Source organism: Lynx canadensis, chromosome B3 (assembly GCF_007474595.2).
Source record: "Lynx canadensis isolate LIC74 chromosome B3, mLynCan4.pri.v2, whole genome shotgun sequence".
NCBI lineage: Eukaryota > Metazoa > Chordata > Mammalia > Carnivora > Felidae > Lynx > Lynx canadensis.
In genome coordinates this window covers 17,787,241-17,811,678 of record NC_044308.2, presented here as the reverse complement: position 1 = coordinate 17,811,678, position 24,438 = coordinate 17,787,241, and the positions used below count along the sequence as shown (strand labels likewise).

Here is a 24,438-nt window from a genome sequence, read left to right as displayed (position 1 = left end):
GGACATTATAAATAAGCCCTAGTTTTATTTAATTGACTGACAGTCTTAATGGACAAACGAAAAATAAAAAAAATCAAGTTATATATACACAACGCAATGCAATCTGAGTATAATGAAAATGCAAAGAAACAATCTACACAGGAAAATTACTACTGACAACCTATCATCTTTAAATTGTATGAAGATTAAATTACAAATATTATAAATGCTATCTTCTTTTCCTCCTAAACATTCCACACACCCCCTTAAAATAATATTTCCTATTTCTTCTGGCATTTCCTCCATAGATCACATACAGTATACTTGTTAACCATGAAAATAACAGTTCTCTTTATAATATCTCTATTATAGAGAAAGGAAAAAGGTTTCCTCTCCCCATATTTTAAAACAGTAATTGCAAAGACTGGTAACACTGCTAATTCAAAGTTGGAGAATTTAAATAGTTTATGTACTCTATTCAATAGTAGCTTATTTCCAATAGTAGTTATAATAATTCATTAACTGATATAAAACAATGGATATATGATAATTTTTTTCAAAGGTAAAACAATTTTATTTACACAATATTTTTGCAGCTTAACATTAACTACAAAGTCACCAACATCCATATGAGGCCAGAAGGGATTTAACTGTTTGCTGTTTTGTTTTTTAAGAATAATAAATGGTATCAGCACAAAAATACTTCCTTAAACTTATTTTTCATGAGCTTCTTATAATAGAGGATTACTTTGAAGAAATAATCCATGATGTATACTTTAAGGCATACTTTTTAAGAGAATTAACTCTGATAATAAGTAACTCTGAAATAAATATCAGCATTGGAACCAATTTGTCCCATGAAGCCTAAAATACATATATAACATTAGAAAATCAGATCCAGAATAGCTATCTTAAGCAGCTCTCCCCAATGAGCTTCCCATGAGAATTCTTTCAAGAACTATCAAAGGAGCATGAACTCCAAAAAGTACTGGTTGCCATGATGGTTACATGCATGAGCACAGAAAAATGTTAAGCCAACTATCTGTTCTGCAACCAGCTTAAAAACATTGCTCCCTTAAATTAAAATTGAGCCAAGGCTTTCTTCCTCAATATGTACACTATAAGGAAAGACCAGGAGTTTGGACAGATTTTGTTAAATAGTTTTGGGACATTACAAAGAGCCAAAGGGTAAGCTACTACTATTATATCAACTATACAAAATAATTCAAAATAATTCTGAAACACCAAATTTGTAATAAATCTGTTACAGATTTTATAGTCTCAAGATCGATTTAAAATACATGTAATATTTTTCAAAAGTCATGAGTGGGAAAGGGAAATCTTATATGCACCTTGTATTTACAAATCATGGAAATTTAGAGCTAGAAGGGACCTTAAAAATTACGTAAACCTGGGGTGCCTAGGTGGCTCGGTTGAGCGTTCGACTTTGGCTCAGGTCATGATCTCGCCGTTCATGAGTTCCAGACCCACATCAAGCTCTATGCTGACAGCTCAGAGCCTGGAGCCTATTTCAGATTCTGTGTCTCCCTCTCTCTCTCTCTCTCTGCCCCTCGCTCCCCTCACACACACTCTCTCTCAAAAATAAACAAACATTAAAAAATTTTTTTTTTCTTTTAAATTACATAAACCAACTCATTCATTTTATAGATGAAAGAACTGGAATCCAGGATGTTTAGGTGCTCTACCCAAAGAGAGAGCAGGGGATAGTTAGAACAGGGGATAAGAAGTAGAATTTGGATTAGGATGTTTTCTCTTCACTTCTATGTTTAAAGACCCTGAACATGCACTATTATAAGACTATAACCAATTTATTTTAAAGTTCTATGAAACCAAAAAAAATTAATGAAATTTCTTCCCCTTCTACTTACTGGTGTCATCACCCACTGTGAAAATAAATAAGAACTGTGGCCAATCTCTTCATGCACAAGATAAAAGCACAAACCATACTTTCGTACTCACTGCGATTTTATGATTCCGCATCATATTATCAAATTCCTCATTAATTTTTTTATATTTTTCTTCTGTATGTGGAGTTAGCACATAGGAAGTATCAGGGTCTGGGCTGTCGCACCCTCTGTGTTCCTTCTTGTTCAGAGCCTATATAATGAAGTTAACAAAAAGGATCAACAAATAAAAAGTAGAGGTAAAGTAAAAGTACTTACAGGGCCTCGTTTGAAAATAAAATCACTATCTTCATTTAGTTTGCTGAATCTGTCCTCCGAGAGTGGACTGTGCTCAAAGTAATCGTCAGCATCAGGGCTCTCACAACCATTAAGGCCTTTCTTTCTTAAAGTCTGAAATACAATTGGAAAATTCACACACAAATGACACTAACTTGCCATGAGTTTTTTGTAAAATTTATTAAGAGAGCACAGACTGAATGAATTATTACAAGAGCCACTGAAATGGTTTTAAATGATCACAAATGTATACTCTAATCCTTCAAATAAGGTAAACCTTAGATATAAGCAAAATGAATGCTCCCGCTGTACATTAAGAAAAAAAAGAATATTTACTTGTTTGGATTGTTTCTTCCCAAACTTCCTAGAGAATACTAAATTACTCACAGCTCTGAAGTTATAACCTGAATATGATTACAGTCTGATCAACATATCTGACGGGGCTAATGAGTATGAGAAATGAAATAGAAATGTATCAAAATGATGCTCTGAGAAGTTATCATAGTACCTTCATAGAATGAACATTTCAGGAACTTCAACTATTGAAACTGATTTTCACTTGAGAGTCTTTTCTATTCACCAAAATTAGCACCATATTCCAATAATTTCATTCCTAATTTGTTCTTAAATACTATGATTTTCCTACATAATCTTGAAGCATAAAAACCCAAATACTTATTTACATAAGACAGTAATGACTCCCTCCTTTGCAGAATGTACATATTAGTGATTTTCCATATTTTTAAAACTTGTAAAAAAAAAACCAATGTTGTTTAGCCTCTATCTTTCCCCCTTTTGCTAGCTCTTTCTATAGAGCTTCTTCATGGGCTGATCTAATCCACTGAATTGACTTTCTGGGGAACTTTCTTAAGTGTTACCAAAGTACCTCCTGGACTCTATGTTGACTTCTTTTTCTGCTTACTTTGAGGCAAAAATATAATGAAGAGTTGGTTTTCTGATTTTTAATTTTTTTTTTCATTAAAGTCACCAAGAAATAACTTGTCCATCCATTTAAATGAGTAACTTTAACAGCAAGGGCTTAACAATCTGATACATTAATTTCCAGAATTCCTAAATTTTTAAAAATCCTGATGGGTCATATTTTAAAGTAGAATTACTGAGTTCAATAGCTTCAATAGCTTTGAGACTTGTCGATTTTCCAGCCAACACTAAGAAGTTTCGGGAAGTTAAAATTTTCTAAGTAAATTAACAGAGTTTATTTGATTGGGAAACAAAGTTTGATCAATAGACAAGTACTAGATAAATTTGTTAATAAATGATTATTTAAATTAGATGTAAGGTATACTTTAATTAAGTCATAATAATAAATCTTGATATCCTTTATTTTTTTTAATACTTTATTTATTTTTGAGAGAAAAAGTACAAGTCGGGGAGCGGCAGAGAGCGAGGAGGACAGAGGATCCAAAGCAGGCTCTATGCTGGCAGCAGCAAGCCTGATGCAGGGCTTGGGCTTGAACTCATGAACTGTGAGATCATGACCTAAGCTGAAACTGAGTTGGAGGCCCAACCAACTGAGCCACCCAGGCGCCCCTAAATCTTGGTATCCTTTAAAACATGATTTACAATAATTATGCTTATTCTATAACTTTTTTCCTCAAAAGAATATAAATACACAATAGTTTAAGCTTCAAGAATTTTTTTCTTGGTTTTTCTGTAGTCAAATTATTATTTCACCCATTTATCATCATCATCATCATCTCTTTAGTCAACGTGACTTTGCTTTGCTGAAAGAATCCTAAGAAATCCTAAGTGCAGAGATGTTAACTTCTCAAATGACTTGGCATGCACCAGGAATCCCATACACCAATACGTGAAACCTCCACCACGACGTAATCACTAAGCATGAGCACAGAGCAAACTCTACACCTATTTCCCCAACATTGGCACCATTGCTCTAAGTTCTCTGGGTCTAACTAACCACACGAACTGTTATGTGTACTTAGCCATAAAAGGTCCTGGTGTTTAGAACTAAAGGATGGAGACATGTATTCTCTCCTGTTCATGGTAGCAAGTTCTGCTTGCCAAAGCTCTGCAAGCTGCTATCAGCAATGAAGATGTTAACACTCAGAATGTTGGAACACAATGAACTCATAACCTACACAGCCCTAGAAACAAAACAAATATAGTTGATGCCTACACAGATTTCATCATGAACTTGCTGACTTATTCTAGCCTGAAATCTCTAAGAAATTTTCCCATCATATTCATGTATCTTAAGACTAGGTAATTTAGAGTCTTGCTCTTCCCCCAACAGGAACCACCAAGTACGTGCCTCTTTGAAGCCCTTTTAAATTTACTGAAGAAAAAGAATATGGCTTTTTAAAATAATCACACAAAATTTTTGTTCTACAACAATAGGGTGAACTTGTACTCATGAGGAATAACAGAGCTCTGGTATCTCCAGCTCTGCAAGCCTTCACTTCAGATGGGGTTCCTGTCATTGTGAGGGAATTTAAGAGGCTATATCGGCTCTGCAGATAACAAGCTCATGTACCTCTAGTGGATATCCAACTTGTGTCTTCTTATCACCAGAACACAAAGAGTTGTTTTGAGGACCCAACTACCATAAAAAGACTTTTTCTGTCTTCTTTATCGTCACCACATAGCGTAACAGTAAAAGTTTCTCCTGTGTCACAGGTACTAACAAATGGAATGCTGTAACTATTAACAAGGCCAGGCGAGGCCTGTAAAAACCAGGCTGGCTTCAGTTTTTTACATGCTTCAAGTTAGCCACAAGAAAAATACTTGGTGAATGAAGAAAACACAGTCTGAAAAGCTACCATTTTGAGGAATCGGCTTTTAAGTGGAAAAAATTCATTAAGGGTACTCACACTGTGCATGCTCTATAGCTATTACTGATGATCATATTGTTCCATTCTAAAGTAAACGGTGCTTCAAAAGTTCTTTATTCTTGCACATGCAATCCAAAGTTTTCAGTGATACTATGGCAAACTTAAGGGGAAAACTTAATTACGCCAAAATAATTTCAAATTTCAGGTGTATACCATTAAGTTGATTTTCTTAAACAATTATTAATCAATTTAAGCTAACTTGATGTTTATTCTATGTTCTTTTGTATCACTGTTCCAAATATATTAAAAGATTCTAACTGCAAAGATTACTTAAATAAAATCCTAAAATGAATGCACCTATAATTTTCATCAGTGTATTTCCATAAAAGAAAAATTTTATTTTTGGAGGGGCAGCTAATAATAAGCACCTTTAAAAACACACATTTCTACTTGTCAAGTAGAGTTAAACTGTATTATAATTTTAATGGCTCTTCTTTTTGTATTTTGGGCCAATTCAGTCAGGTACTTTCTACATACTTTCATCTACGGTATAAAATGTAGGTTTCAAATAATGAATGCCCTTAGCTAACATTTACCTGTAACATTAGTTATGTAAACACGGATTTTGAAAGATTTTTAGTTTTTCATTTCTTAAAGTTTATTTAAAAAAATTTTTTTTAATCTTTATTTATTTTTGAGAGAGAGAGAGAGAGAGAGAGACAGAGACAGTGTGCGGGCAGGGGAGGAACAGAGAGAGAGGGAGACACAGGATCTGATGCAGGCTTCAGGCTCTGAGCTGTCAGCACAAAGCCTGATGCGGGGCTCAAACTCACAAACAGCGAGATCATGACCTGAGCCGAACACTTAACTGACTGAGGGGCCCCAAAGATTATTTATTTTTGAGAGAGAGAGAGAGAGAGAGAGAGAGAGAGAGAGAGAGAGAGAGAGAGAGAGAGAGAGAGAGAGATATGGAGACAGAGAATCCCAAGCAGGCTCCATGCTATCAGCATAGAGCCCCACATAGGTCTTGAACTTACAAACAGAACTGTGAGATCATGACTTGAGCTGAAATCAAGCTGGATGCTCAACCGACTGAGCCACCCAGGAGCCCCAAAAGATATTTAAATCGATCAAAAATTAACTGCTAAGTGTCTTCAATGGAAAGCTACATATTGTTCAGGGCACATCCTTCTAGGTTATCTGACTCTATGGGATTTGTGCCTTTGATCTATTTTACAGCTCTGTAGAGACAGAAGTTAATTTGTTGAAACTGATAATAATGGAAATAGTGTTGATAGACATGCAAATAAATTCTGTTTGATGGAGGTTCAACTGACTTCTTTCCTCACTATGGAAGAGGTCAGTTTTTTTTTTTGTTGCATCTATGAAGCAAACTTATTTTGCCTTCTTGATGGGCTTATATATTTGTCTAATCTTTGGATTTACCTACTAACCAGCTGTAACATTTTTTTTTCCAGTTCCCTCAGTCATTCATGAGTTAAAATCTTTGACTCATGTTCATTTTATATCTAAGAGTCATAACTTTATCTTTTTTGAAGATTACTGTTTAACAGTTATGACAGTAAAACTACCCTTGACTTATGATTCATAGTAAATGTAAACTCAAGGGGGAAAGAGCTTCCTAATACCCCTTGTTAGGACTTGGTATTAGATGGAGTATGGGCTTTTATAGGAATAAATGAATGTGCTGTTAAATTTTTTGAAAATATTTGGTTAACTGATTAATGATTTGTATTAATTTATTATAGTATCAAAAATTAAGGATGTATGATCAGAGAAGGCTTGCAACTCATCAGTACTCTTCTTCAAGAAATAAAAGAGAATAATCCTTAATTCTTGTGACAATTCACAAATCAATTGCTAATTCTTGTGACAATTCATAAATTGCTATTCATATCATAGTATCGAGAGTAGTACAATGGTCTAAAACTGTAAACCCACAATCTCCTGAAGCAGGGTTCCTATCCATCTGAAGCAAGTGAGGTCTAAGGTGAAATTCAAGCTGGTGGAGGGAATCTCCAAGGGCTGGAGATGCCCAAATTAAACTTAAAAGTAAAAGAAGGTTTTGTTTTTATCTTTGGTATTAATTAAATGAGTTTTAGCTAAATGAAGAGGAACTTAAAGCCTTCTACCTACTGATTAAAGACCTCATCAACAGGAAGGCTATGAAATTTTTAATTTTGATATCAATTTAAGGAAAAAACAGTGAAAACCATATTCTGGCTAGAACTTTCATTCAGGTTTTATCTACTTTACAACTCTGTAGGGATGGATGTTAGGTAACTTGCAGAAAATGAATAGTGACTGCAAATAATTCCTGTTCATAGAAAGTGTTTCCTGTGGAGTATCACTGATTATCACCTTGTACAAGCTGACCAGTTTTCTTGCATCTATAAATTCATTTCAGCATCCTTCCACTATTAATATGTGGTATTTTAAGTTCTTCTTTGAACTGGTTGTGACATCTTACTGGTTCACTCATTAGTTAAGTAAGTAAAATCTTTTGATATACATTCATTTTGTAGTTGTAGGAGTAATGATTATGTTTCCTTTCAAATCTAATCTGAAATTTGGAAGACCTATAGTCCCTATATTTTACAATTTATATGCACAAATTATATCAATCTTTTAAAATATTAATAAGCATATTTTAGGATAAATAGAATTTCTATTATTTTCTTCCGGAACCCCAAGTGATAGTTTTGTATTTACAACCTTCTTTTGAAATAACAGGACACAGAATCAAAATTCCTAAAAGCCTAAATGCAAGTCACCAACAGCCTAGCTCCTACTTATCAGCTCGCTTGTTTGAAACCCTGCCCTCTTGTCTACAGGACTGTTTTACAGCTCACTATAGCCTAGTTTTAACCCCATCTTCCATGAAACTCCTCCCATCCCCCGCTTCCCTATGCTAAAATTTTAAGGTCACTTACTCTACAGAACATTCATTTAATATATGGTACCTTGTATTTACCTATCTATGTATGTACCCTAATCTATGAACTTTCAAAAAAAAGACTAAAATCTAGATTGCTTTACATTTTCAGAGTCTAGCACAAGGTGCTACACAAACATGAAATATTTATTAATACTTGCAAGATAAAAAAACAAAATAATGAGATCAGAATGCTATGACAAGTTAGAAGCCTTCTAAAACACAAAGTTATGAATTTATTAAAACATACTTAAATAATAAGGAAATCTGGAGACATTAGTTTGTACTAGGCTGGTTGATTCACAGAAATTGTTGATATTTGACTGCTTTTGAACTACAAAAATAGAATTTCATATATATAATTTTTTTAAATATTTATTTTTTGGGAGAGTACAAGTGGGGGAGGGGTAGAAAGAGGGGGGACAGAGGATCTGAAGTGGGCTCTGCGCTGACAGGCTGATAGCAGTGAGCCAGATGTGGGGCTCAAACCCACGAACTGTGAGATCATTACCTGAGCCAAAAATCAGACGCTCAAATCGACTGAGCCATCCAGGTGCCCCTCATACGTATAATTTCTTAATTTCATACATATGTTTAACTCACAACAGCCTACATTCTGAAAGCTGCTAGGAGACGCTCCAGTGGGCTTTTGGACAGCAAAGAACAGAACTGAGCATGCAAAAAGACATCTCTTGACACTGAGTGTGTGTAATTATTACCAAAGGTTCTGATTCTGGATCTTATTTTGAACCCAAGAGGCTGGTGTACAAACTTGCTAATTTAAAAACCAAAGCTATGCTTTTCTAGAGTAAGAAAAATTCATACCATCTATAAAGGACCAACCCAGTTTTTAAAAAAAAATCTGCATCAGTACTGAGACAAAAGGTCCCACAGTTCACCAAACTTTGTCTCCTACGGAGACAAAAGACAGTACAATAACTGAAGTTTTTAATTTGGAAATTATGCTCTGATTAAAAAAGGTTAACTGGAGGGGCACCTGGGTGGCTCAGTTGGTTGAGCATCCATTTCTTGATTTCTGCTAAGGTCATGATCTCACAGTTTGTGGGATCAAGCTCAGTGTGGGGTTCTGTGCTAGCAACACGGGGCATGCTTGGGATTCCCTCTCTCCCTCTCTCTCTGCCCCTCCCCTGCTTGCATGTGCACTATCTCTCCCAAAATACATATAATAAACATTTTTTTTTAATGGTTAACTGGATAAAGATTATCGATTATTTTTACACCAAGAGCATCCGCTGTGCCTTCAGAAGAGTAATCCTGCACACCAGCCTTGGTGGCAGAGATGAGACACCATGCAGACAACCCTGAGATGGAGTTCCTGGTGTCAAGTCTTTAGGAAATCAGGTATTCCTTACTGTTTTGGGTGCCACGTGCCTGTATTTTCTCAATAAATTCTCCTTTACCTTGAGCTACTTTAAATGGATTGCTAGTTCTTTTTTTTTTTTTTTTTTTCCTCGTGATGCTGATCCATCGGCATCGATTTCTAGTTCTTATAGTCAAAGAGCCTTGATGAAAAAAACTGTCATAATCGTTTAGGTCACATATTAGTAGTCTCCTTATCTAAGTCATATAATTCCCAAAAAAAGTCAGGATAGTGCTTCCACAACCCTGAGTCCAGAAAGGGTCCCAAACCTGGAAGTAAGATGACTGAGGATTATTTACTGTTTCTGGCCAAAGATAACAGACTCAAATAATGATATATGTATTAACAAAGATCTTTAAAGTGTTGTATTGTTCTAAAGCATTAGCAACCTCATCTTTCAAGTTCAAGGGAACATTTCGAGACCTCTGGGTATATAACACTGCTTGGCAAGTCCTGCCTGCACATTTGTCCTTCATTTTCTAGCCTATATTATTCAATCTGTTGGTGATAGCAGAGATGGAAAGAATAAGGAAATGGTAGAAAGGAGATAGGGGAAAGAAACCTGAGACAAAAACAACACTATTTAGACTTTTTTTTTTCCTAAGTATATCCAGGTTTTCTTTTATACAATAAACTTAAAAAGCAAACATATTTCAAAATGGACTATAAATTAAGAGCAGCCAATTTTAAATAGATTTCTTTTAGCTTACATTCTCTTATCAGCAAAAAATACTGTATTTAAAGTTTTAGACACACTTATTCTGCAGGAAATTAGATATATATACACATGTATATATAAATATATATAAGCAAATACATATATACACAATCACACATATATTACTGTAGTCTGATTTTTTTTAAATAGAACAAGGAAATCTAGTATTCATGATATTTTTCACTGTAAATAAGTTGAAATATTTAAACTATGTTAAGTCTGAAATAAGAACTGATAAAAATCCCAGGGGACTCACAGTTTCTGGAATTTTGAGATATGCTACTAACTTTTAAGACTCCGGAGTCCATACTCCTGAGTGTTTACCAGAGCCCATCCCTGACAAGACTCTATTAACTACTGCCTACCAAGAACTGAAATGTTCTTTCATGTTATGCTCAATTTTATAATTGTCAAATTCCATTCCAAACTAATAGAAGCACAGTACTTAGAAGCAAAACTATGGAACTAAAAGTACTCATAAGGTATATATGCATGGTTTTTAAATGCATGAGGAAGCTAATTAATCAACCCACAATATCACCACCCACCTTAAATCTCATTTCTGTCAAGCACCTCAGCAGTAAATGCTCCATAAATACTGGATGAATGGATAATTAGATCTAGCACAAGATAAAACTACCTGTAAAATAAAGGAATAATAGGTCTCAAGTTCCAAGGAACTTAAATGAAACAGAATTTTTTTAAAATGAGGAAAGTTCTCCTTTCCCTCATTTTTTAAGTATATAAAAAGTTTGTAATTTTGAAAGATATTTCTTAATCTTCCTAGGCACTCTGGAAATGCATAAAAACATTTAATTTTTTTAAAACTGTGAAACATTCACAAAGAAAAGTGCATCAAAGCTTATTAAACTCAATAATTACAAAGTGAACACCAATAATTCTAACCAGATCAAAACCAGACTAGAACCAGAACCCTCAATCACCCTCAATCACACAACCCTTTCCTCTTCCCTCTAACAGAGAATACTACCTTCACTCTGTGATGACAAAACTTCCTGGATTTTCTTTATAGGTTTACACATACATGCATATCCCTAAAAATATTGTTTAGGTTTACTTTTAAATATTATGTGGATGGAATATATGCAATGCATTATTCTGTCTTGACTCTTTTACTATACATTATGTTTATTAGATCTGTCCTTGGGGTTGCATACACTTCTAGTTTGCTCATTTTCACTGAACACTGTATAGGTAAAAACAAAAGAAAACAAACCCTTTATTCATTCTACTGCAGATAGACACTGGAGTTGCTTCAATCTTTTGGCCATAATTAAAATGAAAATGAAAATGGTGCTATGAACATTTTTGCAGATACAGCCTACTGCATACCTGCACACACTTCTCCAGGGTGTATTCTTGGGAATGGAACTATTAAATTCATAAAATATGTGGACCTTATGCTGGATAATGCCAAACCATTTTTTAAAGTACAGTTGGCCTTTGAACACAGGTTTGAACTGTGCTGACCCACTTATTTTACTCAATCAATACAGGAGAATACTGTAAATGTATTTTTCTGCCTTATGATCTTAATAACCTTTTCTCTTCTCCAGCTGACTTCATTGTCAGAATACAGTATACATATAATAATACATATAACACAAAATGTGTGTTAATCGACTTTATGTTATTGGTTAGGCTTCTGGTCAGAGGCTAAGTTTTGAGGAAGGTCAAAAGTTACAGATGGATTTTTACTGCATACGGAGCTGCTTTCCCAACTGCCAAGTTGTTCAAGGGTCAACTATGATTGTATCGATGAACCTTTCTACCCACAATGAGAATTTGCAATCCCCTGATTACTAAGGAAATGAAACACACTTCACACCTATTTGCCATTCGAATTTCCTTGTAAGTGCCTATTGAAGCACTTTCCAAGTTTTCCATTGAGTTGTTCGTCTTTTTATTATCACTTTATTATCATTCTTTTATTTGAAATCAACATAAGCTTTCCTAATTTTATGTACTATAAAAATCTTTTCTCATTCTGTGGCTTTTTAACACTTGCTTTCAGATAAAAGCAGGTTCTTTATTTTAATAAAATCAAATTTATCGGGGTTTTTTTTCCTTTACATTTTTTATGTCTTGTCTAAGAAATCCTTCCATACCTCAAAATCATCTTCAAAAAAGCTTTTCTCTTTGCCTTTTGCATTTAGGTCATAATCTTCCTGGAGGCAGATTTTATGTAAGATAGTTGGTTCCCTTCATGATTTCCTATATATACATATACATATATATATATGAAACACACACAGACACACGTGTGTGTGTGTGTGTACATGTCCCAGCACCATTAATTTAAGATTTGTTCTTTCCCCTATGATTAGTGATCACAGCCATATATACACACGGTTCTGTTTCTGAGCTTTCTATCCCTTCACTGATACGTTTGGCATTTGCTATTTGTGCCATTGGCATAGTTACCTTCATTACCACAATTTTAAAATTCATTTCAATATATGACAGAGTAAACCCTTTCACTTTGTTATTCTTCAGGCTGTCTTCTTTTCCTCTTGAATTTCCCTACATTTCAGAATCTGTTGTTGAATTCTTAAAAAAAAAAAAATCCTTGGGATTTTGACTGGCATTTTCTTAAACTCTATAAAGATTATTTATTTTTTTGTTTATTTTTTTGTAGCACAGATGTATATAACATTGAGAGTTCCAGTCCACAATAATGGGATAATTCTGTCAAATCAACCTTGCATTCCTAAGATCAATCCAACTTATTCATGATGTATACTGTCCCTTCTATATATTGCTGGATTTAATTTCTGTATTAGTTAGCATAAGTAATCTGTATTAGTTAGCATAAGTAATGTGAGATGGTTTAACAAACACAAATCTTAGTGGCCTGATACAATGAAGTTTCTTATTCATATAAAGACAAATGAGGATGTTTCTTATCCCAGAGAGACTTGCATGAGGTTATTCAAAGCCCAGACTCATTTATCTTGTGGTTGCACACACAAAACCTCAAGAGTTCCCATCTGGATTCTCTGCACCTGGCTGGCAAACAGGGAAGAGAGAATATAAAGATCATGTGGGAGGTATTTTACAGATCAGATCTGGAAGTAGCATGTTATCACTTCTACTCCCATTCCATTGGCCAACTCAGTCACAAGGCCACTCACAAAAGGAGGCTAATATAGAGTCTATATACATGCCTGAGCAAAAGAGAAAATAGATCAAAGTCAATAGTCTCTCAACTAAAAAAGATGTGAATTCAAAGAAGTAGACTAATATTTTGTTTAGGAGTTTTGCATTTATGTTCAGTGAGACTGACATCTGATTCTTCTTAGAACTCTCCCTGCTGGTTTTGCTATCAAGGTTAGGCTAGCTGCATATAATGGGGAAAAGAGAGTTTCTTCTTTTTCTATTCTCTGGAACAATTTGTAAAATATTGGCATTATATCTCTAAAACTCTGTTAGTATTTGCTTATGAAGCCATCTGGATTTGAAGTTCCTTTGTGGTAAACTTGACAATAACACTATTCAGGTTGTCTATAGCTTTATTATTCCATTTTGTTAGGTTGCATTTTTCTGGAAATTTGTCCATGGAATCAAAATTTTTGAGGCACAATTGGATCCTGAGATTTTATGTGCTCGAAAAAGTATATTAAAATAGCTGAAAAAAATTTAAATGATATATTTGTAATCTAGTTCACCTCTTACCTTTACAGAGAATATTAAGCTTAGGAGAGACCCAAGTACTCTCCCTTCAACCCTACCACATCACATGGCAATTAAATAGAACTGGGACTAGAATCTAAATCTTCTGATGTCCAGTCCAATGCTCTTTTCACTAGGCTGTTTTAGTTCAGCTGATTCAATAGACTGAATCACTCAGTCAACAAATGAGAGGGAGAATGCAGAGAGGGCTGTGATCAGAAACCACTTCAACCTTGGGAAGAAAGCACATTCTTTTGCAGGTAGTTGCTGGCAGGACTTCAGGGTCCTTCTCCAGTTTCTCCATGATCTTATTCATATATTCCTCAGTAAGAAGTGTGTGGTATTCAAACTATGGCTTCTTTGAATTTTAAAGCCTTACCCAGTTCTGTGATACCCCTAGGTTTCATTGCAAAGATCTCAGCAAATGGTAATGGTACTTCCTTCCCCTACCCCAAGCTAAACCAACAATTTTGGGACACTTAACTCCCTGAAGCTGGATATTGGGCAGTCTAGTAGCTTCAGCTTATCAACAGGATAATGTAATTCTGTTGTATATCTCCACACATAAACAAGTATTTTGAAAACTTGATTCTCAGTGCACTGTGAGGTCAGGAAAGTACATCTTCAAAAGTCTTGGCTCTTGGTTTTCACCATCCCTCTCTCCCTGTTTTTTTAAACTGCACAAATGACTTAACTTACTTTTTTCCCCCTTTAATCCAACAAAATTTATTGAGAGCACCCTACTAGGTTATGAGGTTCACTGATAAAATATATATGGGTTACTGTCCACATGAAGGTTGTGAAGGTCATGTGATCTTCCCATGAGGACTGCTTTCTTACTATAGAAGTCTGACTTGGTTTGGACCCCTTCCTCAAACGCCTGAGGTGGTTTAGTTGCAAAACTGATACACAGGTGTTTTGCTTTCATTTTTTTTTTTTTTTTAACTAATGAGGCAATTTATTAACCCAGCATTTGTTCTAATGATTCTAGGTGGCAGCTGCCACCTGTCCAGCAATTCTGTCCAGAGCTCTCATCCCTGAGGTGTCAGTTTGCAGCCTCCACCCCTGTCCTTTTCCATTGTTTTCAGCCTCTCTAGGGCTTGGAGGACCCTGTGGGCCATCTTCTTAGAGTCTCTGCTAAAGTGGCTGGGCATGAACTTGTTCCTCTGAAGTCGCCCACAGATGTTGGCCATGAAGCTGACCCCAGCACTGCCCTGGAGGTGCAGGTGCCATACTGTGGAGACAGCTTGTGTGTAGAACCAGTTCTCATCGCAGGGAGCAGCCTCTTTATGCTTGGCCAGCTTGACAGTGTCCACCCACTGAGGGACTTTTGGCTCTCCAGACTTTTTGAGGAAGGCAGCCAGAGCTCTGACAAACTCCTATGGTTCACATCTTTTACAGAAACGCCAGACATTGAGAGGCCTACACGCTGCCAGCCAGGGGAGAGAAAACAACGGGGTTCCCCAAGAGCACAAGTCAGGTATCCTGCCTTCATTCTTGAAGATATTTTTTCTGGGTATAGAATTCTAGGTTGGAGTCCATCTTCTACTTTCTCAACACATTTAGGGTATCATTTCATTGACGACAGATTTTCATTTGCTGCTATTTAGAGTCAGCACTCCTTTGAAGATAATCTAATTTTTTTTTGGTCTTTTGTTTCCTGTAGTTTCATTATATTTATGTATAGATTTTTTCTTTTTACTCTGTATAGTATTTGTTGAGTTACTTAAATCAATCCTGGAAAATTGTCCTTATGTCTTCAAATACTGCATCTGCTTCATTCATATTCATTCTCTCCTCTCTTCCCCTCCTTCCAGAATGCCCAAAAAAATTTAGGTTAGAATTTCTAACCAATCTTTTCTCTCAACATCTTGTATTTTCCACTTTTTCATCTCTTTGTGCTGACTTCCAGATAACTTTTTTCAGTTCACAAATTCTTCAACTATGTCAAATATACTTCCAACATGTCTACTAAGTTTTTCATTTTGGTTTTTTTTTTTTTTTTTCATCGCTCTAAGTATTTTTCTCAAATCTGCTATAGCACTGCTTTTATAATTCCCTGTTTCTTGCAAATATTTGCAAGCTTGTTTATGAAACAGAGAAATTATTTATAATCTATGTATAATAACAACAGTATCTGAAATATTTAGGTGTCAGTTATATTTCTTTTTTTTTTTAAGTTTAGTTTTATTTATTTTGAGAGACAGAGAACAAGCAGGGGAGGGGCAGAGAGAGAGGGAGAGAGACAGAATCCCAAGCAGGCTCCACGCTGTCACCACAGAGCCCAATGGAAGGCTCGAACCCACAAACCTGAGCTGAAATCAAAAGTTGGATGCTTAACCAATTGAGCCACCCAGGCGCCCCAGTGTCTGCTATTTCTTGCTGCATTTTGCTTATGGTGCCTTGTTTTCTTTTATGGTTGGCCATCTTTGTATGATGGATGCTCAATGGTTTTGAAAAGTTATTTGATGCCTAGAATTAAAGTGCTTTTCTTCAAAAAGTATATAGATTTGCTTCTTCCAGGAACCTGGAGCAAAAGTTTTCTTGGACTTCTTGCATTATGTGACTTTGGCCAGTGATTCCACACAATGCTGGTAACCTGTTTTACAACCTTTAAGAAACAGGTTCTCTTTCTTTTCTTATTCTCCTTTCTCCAATCTGTTCAGTACAACAGACCTCTCCTTGCATCTTTTGCAAGTAGGAAAAAGGCAGTGGATTTTTCCTTTTTCCTTAGGTTCCAGTTTGATATGAGAGGCAATGTGTTAGCCTCAGAGACCTGGAAGTAATGACTTAACCTTTGCCTCTAGATCCACCAAAGCCTGAAGCTTAGTTTTCAAGTATTTATCCAGATGGGAAAAGAACTCAGGGTAGCCAGAACTTTAAATACTTCTTTACCTTTTAGGTTCTTACCTTTCCTCAGATTTTGGTCTGGCATATTCCTTAACAGCTCTTTGATGCTATAAAGTCATTTTTGTATAGTTCATCTAGTATTTTTAGTTGTCTTCAGCTGAAGGGTTGGTCCAGATAACGTGGACCAACATTACGTAAATTTAAAAAATCAACACTTTTAGGAAAAAATGAGCCAAACATTTTCTAATGATATCCATAAAGTTTTCTGATGATGTTTTTGCCTTTTAGGTTAAATGTGGAAAAGAGTTCAACACAGAGCTATCATACAGCCCAGCAAATTCCACTCCTAGGTAAATACCCAAAAGAAATGAAAACATGCCCTTACAAAAACTTACACAAAAATTTCATAGCTGTACTTTTATAACAATCAGAAAGTGGAAACCCAATGTCTATCAACTGATGACTGAATAAACAAAATGTGGTATTTCCATACAAGGGAATATTATCCAGCCATGGAATGAAGTACTAATACATGCTACAAAACAGACAAACCTTGAAAATATTATGCTTAATGGAAGAAGCTGGACACAAAAGAGAACAGATTATATAATCCCATTTTTATGAAATATCCAGAATAGGCAAATCCACAGACACAGAAAAAGGTTAGTGGCTGCCAGGATGAGGGAAGGGGAGTTGGGAAATGACTGCTAATGGGTACCAAGTTTCATTTTAGGTTGATGAAAATGTTCTGGAATTAGTGTTCATAGTCGCATAAACTTGTGAATATGTTAAAACCACTAAATGTATAATTTTAAATGGTGAATTTTATGGTCTGTAAATTATATCTCAATAGAAAGAACATAAAAAAGTTAATCTCAGGTTTGTCTATAATACCCACTGTGGTAGCCACTACGTACACTAAGTTACCTCACTGAACATTCAATTTCACAGGATAGTGAAAGATTGGGGGGCAATGATTTATAAAGATGCCGGGCAATGTGAATGCACTTTATGCAGGTTACAGAAAACACTGGAAATCTTTAATATGATTATGAATAATCTCACTGGAATTCATACCTATGGAGTTCTACATCCAGGTATATCAAGATAATCAGTGAAGAGAACTATATGAAATAAAAGCCAATAGCATCTATGAAAACAGCTTTCTTTTACACTCTAAAGGAAACTAGCAAAATAATACAACTTCCCCTCTCTGAATAATTTTCTCTTATATATAGCAGCCACTTATTCAGATGAACATAAACTGATGAATGCTCTCTTTAAAAAAAAAAAAAAAAACTTCTATGATTAAACAATACACTCTGCTCTACCATAATGTGTTTGGGAATATAAATTAGGTGACATGAAACTGGTAAATAGGGAATGGTGTCAGAATAATAAAGTCACTCTGGTTCAATGTGGATTTTTCCTAGGCGAGGGGAGCCAGAAAAGTGGGAACAGAAGTATAACGTTTAGCAGGAAAGGAGAAAGACCACCAAACAGCAGGAGCGTGGTGTGCATTATAAGAAAATTGAAAAGGAAGGCTTCAGAGGAGCACTCCCCGCCCCACTGCAGGTGGTAGTTATTTCCCATACTTAAATGGCAACCCCTCACCCTCCACTGCTCATTGCTACACTGCCATCTGCACTGTCCTTAGACCCACTATCTCCATCCTAATTAAAGTGCTGCCAGCGTTTCTATTCAAATAATTAATTCTGTGCATTTATAATACCCACTAACTATACACTAAGTTACCGCACTGAGCAGTTCCAGCTCTTTTAAATTGCTGATTATTTTTTAGTTTGTGTTGCTTAGAACACAAAATTGCACAGGTATTAGAGTTTGTGAGGCTTTTCAGGAACACATAAACAGCATTACAGCAGAAGCACCTATACTTTTTTTAAATCTGTTTACTTCTATAAAGGTTGGAAATACTATATACTAGGAATCAATGTGGAAGATGGGGCGATACAGAAATAAAGGCATTGTTTCCAGTGTTACAAAGTGAAGAGAATCACATCCCCTTCATTCTTGAACTTTATTTCCATTTGAACATACTCTGGGGTCGCCTGTGTGGCTCAGTTGGTTGAGTGTCCGACTTCGGCTCAGGTCATGATCTCACGGCTTGTGAGTCTGAGCCCTGCATCAGGCTCTGTGCTGACAGCTCAGGATCTGTAGCCTGCTTCGAATTCTGTCTCCCTCTCTCACCGCCCCTCCCCCACTCACGCTCTCTCTGCCTCTCAAAAATAAAGAAACGTAATAAAAAAATAAATAAATTTAAACACACTCTGTGTTTCTGTCCCTACGAGCTGTGGGTAACATCTGAAGACGTTTTAAGAGTATCATCAATTAGTTACCACTGAAGTAAGAAACACTGCTTTTAGTTCAATTTTAAAGGTCATTATTAAGCTGTGTGCTGGATCTTTGGGAATACACTGGGAAGAAAGCTCTTTCTCAAAGACTTAGCCTCAGAAGTTCCACAGTCTTCTGAGATAGGTTCAGGGTCTTCAAGAACATTATTTAAGCTGTGGTTTTGTCACTGCATACTCCTAAGACCCTGGACAAGCCTTTTGCTTTGTTTGGACTCCTACTTTCTTATCATTTCAATGAAATACAGAACTAGATCAGGGTTTCCAAGCCTTCTTATAACACATAAACTCCTTCTCACAATAATTTTGGTCATTTAGTCATTTTTCCCATAATAATAATGAAGAGATTTTAAGTAAAAATACTTTAAATTGTTGCATTAAAGGAGATCATATTATAAAGATTATTTATAAAATAATATTTGAGCACATTCACATTATGGTTAAATTCTAAATATTTCCTTCTTTACATATGATACATCTCAAATTTTGTATAGATCACTTGAGAAAAAGCATGACATGTCAACATATTATCATCTTTAGAACAAAGCCTAAGCCACCATTTAATCACCTTTCCCCATTCAAACCAAATGGAATAGCATTCTTCTTCATAAAAATCTCAACATTATTAAAGACCTATCATAACTAAAAGATGGGATCTTAGTCTATTTTTAAAAGCTATAAATGTCTTCTGAAATGCTGATAAATCTACTGCCAGATTAGTATTTTTGTAACAATGGTCTGACTACCCAAACTGCTAAACCACCTCCAAAGGCTGCCCAATGCCCATGAGACAAACATCAAATGCCACAGTTGGTATGCAAGGCACTCTATCAACTACACCCAATCTGTCTGTTCTTCACTTTTATTAGTCACATATACAAACTATTCCACAGAAATGTGTATGATGTATAGTAAACACTGAGGTTTATTTTTTCTGTCTGTATGTCCAGTGTTTCTAGGACCATCTTTTGAAAAGACTTTCCTTTTCTCATTGATTTCCCTGAGCACGTTTGTCAAACATCAGTTAACCATGCATTAATAAGGCATGGGTCTATTTCTGAGCTCTGTGTTCTGTTCTACTGAGCTACATAAACACAACTTCCTGGATTACTACAGCTTTAGAGTACGTCTCAGAGGTGGAGCATCTGGCTAGAATTAGCCAATGAGCACTTTCCATCTTCTCTCCACCACCATGATTGTACTTCAGTGAGGAGTGTGGAGGCATGTTAGCTACATCAGTATAACGGAATTAATTTTAGAACATTTGCTGGAAACTCTAGGATACAACTGATCTCTGATGCTTTATATTGGTGCCACTATATATGGTAGCCACGAGTCACATGCAGTTACTTAAGTTAAAAATACAGTTCTTTAGTTATATTAGCTATATTTCAAATGCTCAACAGCTACACATGACTAACGGCTACCATACTGGACAGCACAGACATAGAACATTTCCATCACCACAAAAAGCTCTACTGGGTAACGCTGCCATAGATGATGTTATGTGCAGATGTAAGGGCAGGAGCTGCCACCGTCAACATGAACAAGTCAGCATCAGGACACAGCTGAAGGCTTGGGGGAGCCCACTTCAACAGACACAGGCTGATCTCTACCACATTGCTAGGTTTTCTTGTTATGTGATATATAACAAGTACCCCTATTTGAAAGAGGAGTTTCAGTCAGGTCTTTTGTTGCTTGCAATCAGAAACCACCTAATTAATATAAAACAGTTTTAAAAATGTTACCATATACATTATTTTAAATGGTCCTTAAACTCCACAAGGTTTAGAACTTTAATACTGCTCTCTTTTCCTATTAAACAGGTACCATAAACATTCAATAAAATAAACTGATTAGTATAGCCAAGAAATGCTAATTATAATACTAAATATAGAAATTTCTTTGAACTATATAGTAAGTGAAATATCAAATAACAGAATTTGAGAATTAAAACACCTTTCACAAAATGCCTAAATCCCCACCTAACTGCTTATTTTCTACTGTCATACAGAACAATAACTGGTAGATTTTTCTATACTCCAGTTACAAAACAATTTTTAAAAACTTAATACAACTATACAATTATGGGAAACAGCACTAAAATATTTTAATTATATCCTATTACGGGACAAGCCTATATGAATACTGGTAGCATAAAAAAGCAAGCTGAGGGGCGCCTGGGTGGCGCAGTCGGTTAAGCGTCCGACTTCAGCCAGGTCACGATCTCGCGGTCCGGGAGTTCGAGCCCCGCGTCAGGCTCTGGGCTGATGGCTCAGAGCCTGGAGCCTGTTTCCGATTCTGTGTCTCCCTCTCTCTCTGCCCCTCCCCCGTTCATGCTCTGTCTCTCTGTGTCTTAAAAATAAATAAACATTGGAAAAAAAAAGCAAGCTGATTTTTAAAATTCCTGTACAAATACTAGTTGCTATTTCTAAGGGTTTTTTTTGCAGAACATAAACATTTCTGAGGTTTACAAGACAGATTTTGGAAATAACAACTCAAGCCCAAAAATTACCACAAAATAACAAACCAGTTATAAGAAAATTTCTATAAAAACAAAAAGCATGACAGAAAACATTCTCCACTGAATTACAAGAGGTAAATTCCTGGAGCACCTGGGTGGCTCAGTTTGGTTAAGCATCCGACTTCGGCTCAGGTCATGACCTCACGATTTGTGAGTTCGAGCCCCGCATCGGGCTCTGTGCTGATAGCTGAGAGAGCCTGGAACCTGCTTCAAATTCTGTATTTCCCTCTTTCTCTGCCCTTCCCCTGCTCATGCTGTCTCACTCTCTCAAAATTAAACATTAAAAAAATTTTTTAAAAAAAGAGGTAAATTCCAATATGAATTCAAGCTTTGCTTTATTCTAGAAGTCTCAAACTTGTAGCTTATTTACTACCAAATTTCAAAAATCCCTAATACTTAAAAACCAATCTTTAAAGGTTTATCTTCTGATCTTTCACCGCTAATCAATTAAAGTAAGAACTTATAGGAAATATTCTTTGAGTAAAGAAATATCACGTAACTATGTGCCTACACGCATAATGATATTCTTCACAGAATATCCTTAGGATACACGAGTATCAAAAATTGATTTGATTCACAAATCAACCCACCAAACAAAACCTACATATAAGGTATGTTTACTTTTCCAAAATATAAGAGGTTCATACTACCATCTTGAATGGTTTATAGGTCAAGCGCTGACTCTAACTATAAATTTAAAAGTAGGGTTATGACCAATTTGTGCTAAGAAGATCCCTTTCTTTCTTCAGACTCTATATATCCCTAGTCTCAAAACTGAGCTACAAAAATAATTTCAAAATAAAAATGAAAACTATAGAGCTGTCTCAATTTTAAGGAACTACGTGTTTGGCCTGGTTTAAAAACACTGCACGCTTGCATTTGCTACCTCTTTATAAGAGAAATATCACTTATGCTACGTATATATCTCACTTCACAAAGGCATACACAGAACATTCTTAAACATGGTAAGTACCCTGTATCTTTTGCATTCAATAAGCTTCTAGCTCTAATAGTAATGTAATATTTATATGCTAAATGATTACTATGTGGTGGGAAACATCAAAATCTTGGGATTCTAAGTGTCTTGAATCTATATTGAAATGTATCCAACAAAGAAACTTCTGTAGTAAGATGAACACATCTTTTTAGGAAACACATCATCTTTTTAGGAAAATGGCAGAAATATGGTCAGTTATTCTCAGTGTCTAATACAATGTCTTATACACAGTATAAATATCAGTATAATAAATTAAAAGTGTAAAAATAATGCATTATATTCAATATTTTTACCCTTTTCCTCCTCCCTTCTTTCAAGCCCCTTTCAAAAAATTACAGTGCAACTTGAACACAGTGTATTGCTTGGGAATTACAAGACAGTCAGTAAAACCTAGAGAGCTCTTTCAATAGCTATCCAAGCCTTCAGGATCTGGCTTACTTCCCAGGTCTTAGCTATTTCCACTCTTCACACTATACTACCACAGCTGCATTCAGCTGATTTTTAACTCCATAAAATAACTGTGCTATGTTTCATTTCCTAATTTCCATTAAGGTGCCCCTCTGAACCAGAACACCTTTCTTCTAGCCCTTTCCCTCCCCAACCCTGTCCTTTAAAGGCCTAAGACAATGTGTCACCTCCAGAGGAAGTTTTCTCTGACCACTCTTCCAATCCTCTGTACCCTCCCTCTCCCTTTTCTCACTGGCCAAAAATATGGCTAATGTAGCAAAGAACTTCTGGAAGATAAAGAACAACTCATCTGATTTTAACTACAAAAACACTCAATCCCTGACACAAAGACACATAAAAAGGATATACAGGTATTCATCGATAAACACAAGAAATGCATTACAGAAATGTAAGCTATATTATAAAGTGATATATATCACCCCTTTTCCCATGAACTCTTGTTTATATATCAACAAGTTCAGTCTCTGATGGACAAAACTCTGACCTCAAGAAAATAAAAATCACACGCAGAGATGCACAGTTCCTTAAAAAGCACATAAATGAAAACCAATAATTATATGATAAATAATAATATTCAAATACACAGTAAAAATAAAAAGAGTAAAACTGAAATTGCAGAGCTACGGTGACTGCAGTGTGAGGAGATGGTGCAGGACATGTGAGGAGAGGAGGGGGGCCATGAGGATTGCGTGCCTCACCCTGTGAATCACCATCCTGCTGCTTCAGGCTCTGTTAGGAATAAAAGAGCAGGGCAGGGGCCTGGAGGCGGAGGGAAGCTTTGTCTTGTCTTCAGATGTCTCATTATTTTTTCCCTTTCCCTGCCGCTCCACTGCAGCCCTGTAAAACATTAGGCAAGCCTCTTAAACACTCCCTGTCTGTTCCATTCCTGATCAGTAACATGGGGAGAAAAAAACCCAATTGGCTCAAAAAGGCTCTAAGAGAATATTGTAATACTGTCAGAAACCCTATGCATAATCATGCCTCCAGTTCTAGAAGGTCAGCACTAGATGATCTCAGGAGACAAAAGTCATTTATCTTTCTGTTTTGTTCAACTGAGGAACTGTGTAATGCATTGCTGCCCACACATCCCCACCAACCCCTAAATATGTTCAAAGAAGCACGTATGTAAAACCATGTAGGACTGCAATGAAAGGTTAACTCATTAGAAATGTGTTCCCTGGTTTGTAATTCACACCAAAATCGGCGTATTATTCTGAACTATTTGGAAGGCCTTAAAAGTTACAGTTTGTGCTTGCTCATTGCTTGAAATCATTTCGGAGGATATTCTTGGGAATAAAAATATTTAAGAATTTTTACTGCCAAGAGACTGCCCGATAACTTGAAGCTTTTAGTCTCACTCCACTTAGGACAAGTTAACTCAAATTAATACAATATTGCCTAGGCCTCTTCTCCAAAGTTTCCAATTCGGTAGGTGTGAAGCGGGGCACCAGAACTCAGATTTCTAACAAGTGCTGTGGTGATGCTGATA

The 24,438-nt window shown here is 35.9% G+C and overlaps 1 protein-coding gene and 1 pseudogene across 6 annotated transcripts in view; both read right to left on the bottom strand.

Moving 5' to 3' along the window:
- MEF2A (myocyte enhancer factor 2A) overlaps positions 1-24,438 on the bottom strand; it is a 165,400-nt gene that overhangs the window by 35,174 nt on the left and 105,788 nt on the right. For 4 of the 6 annotated variants that reach the window (XM_030317490.1, XM_030317489.1, XM_030317492.1 and 1 more), the window contains one exon: positions 1,960-2,097. In XM_030317490.1, the coding sequence (XP_030173350.1) occupies positions 1,960-2,097 (138 nt within the window). Of the gene's footprint in view, positions 1-1,959; positions 2,098-2,162; positions 2,295-24,438 lie in introns of all 6 variants that reach the window. The other 2 variants (XM_030317493.1, XM_030317495.2) reach the window with 1 other exon arrangement.
- LOC115515573 lies at positions 14,686-15,973 on the bottom strand (annotated as a pseudogene).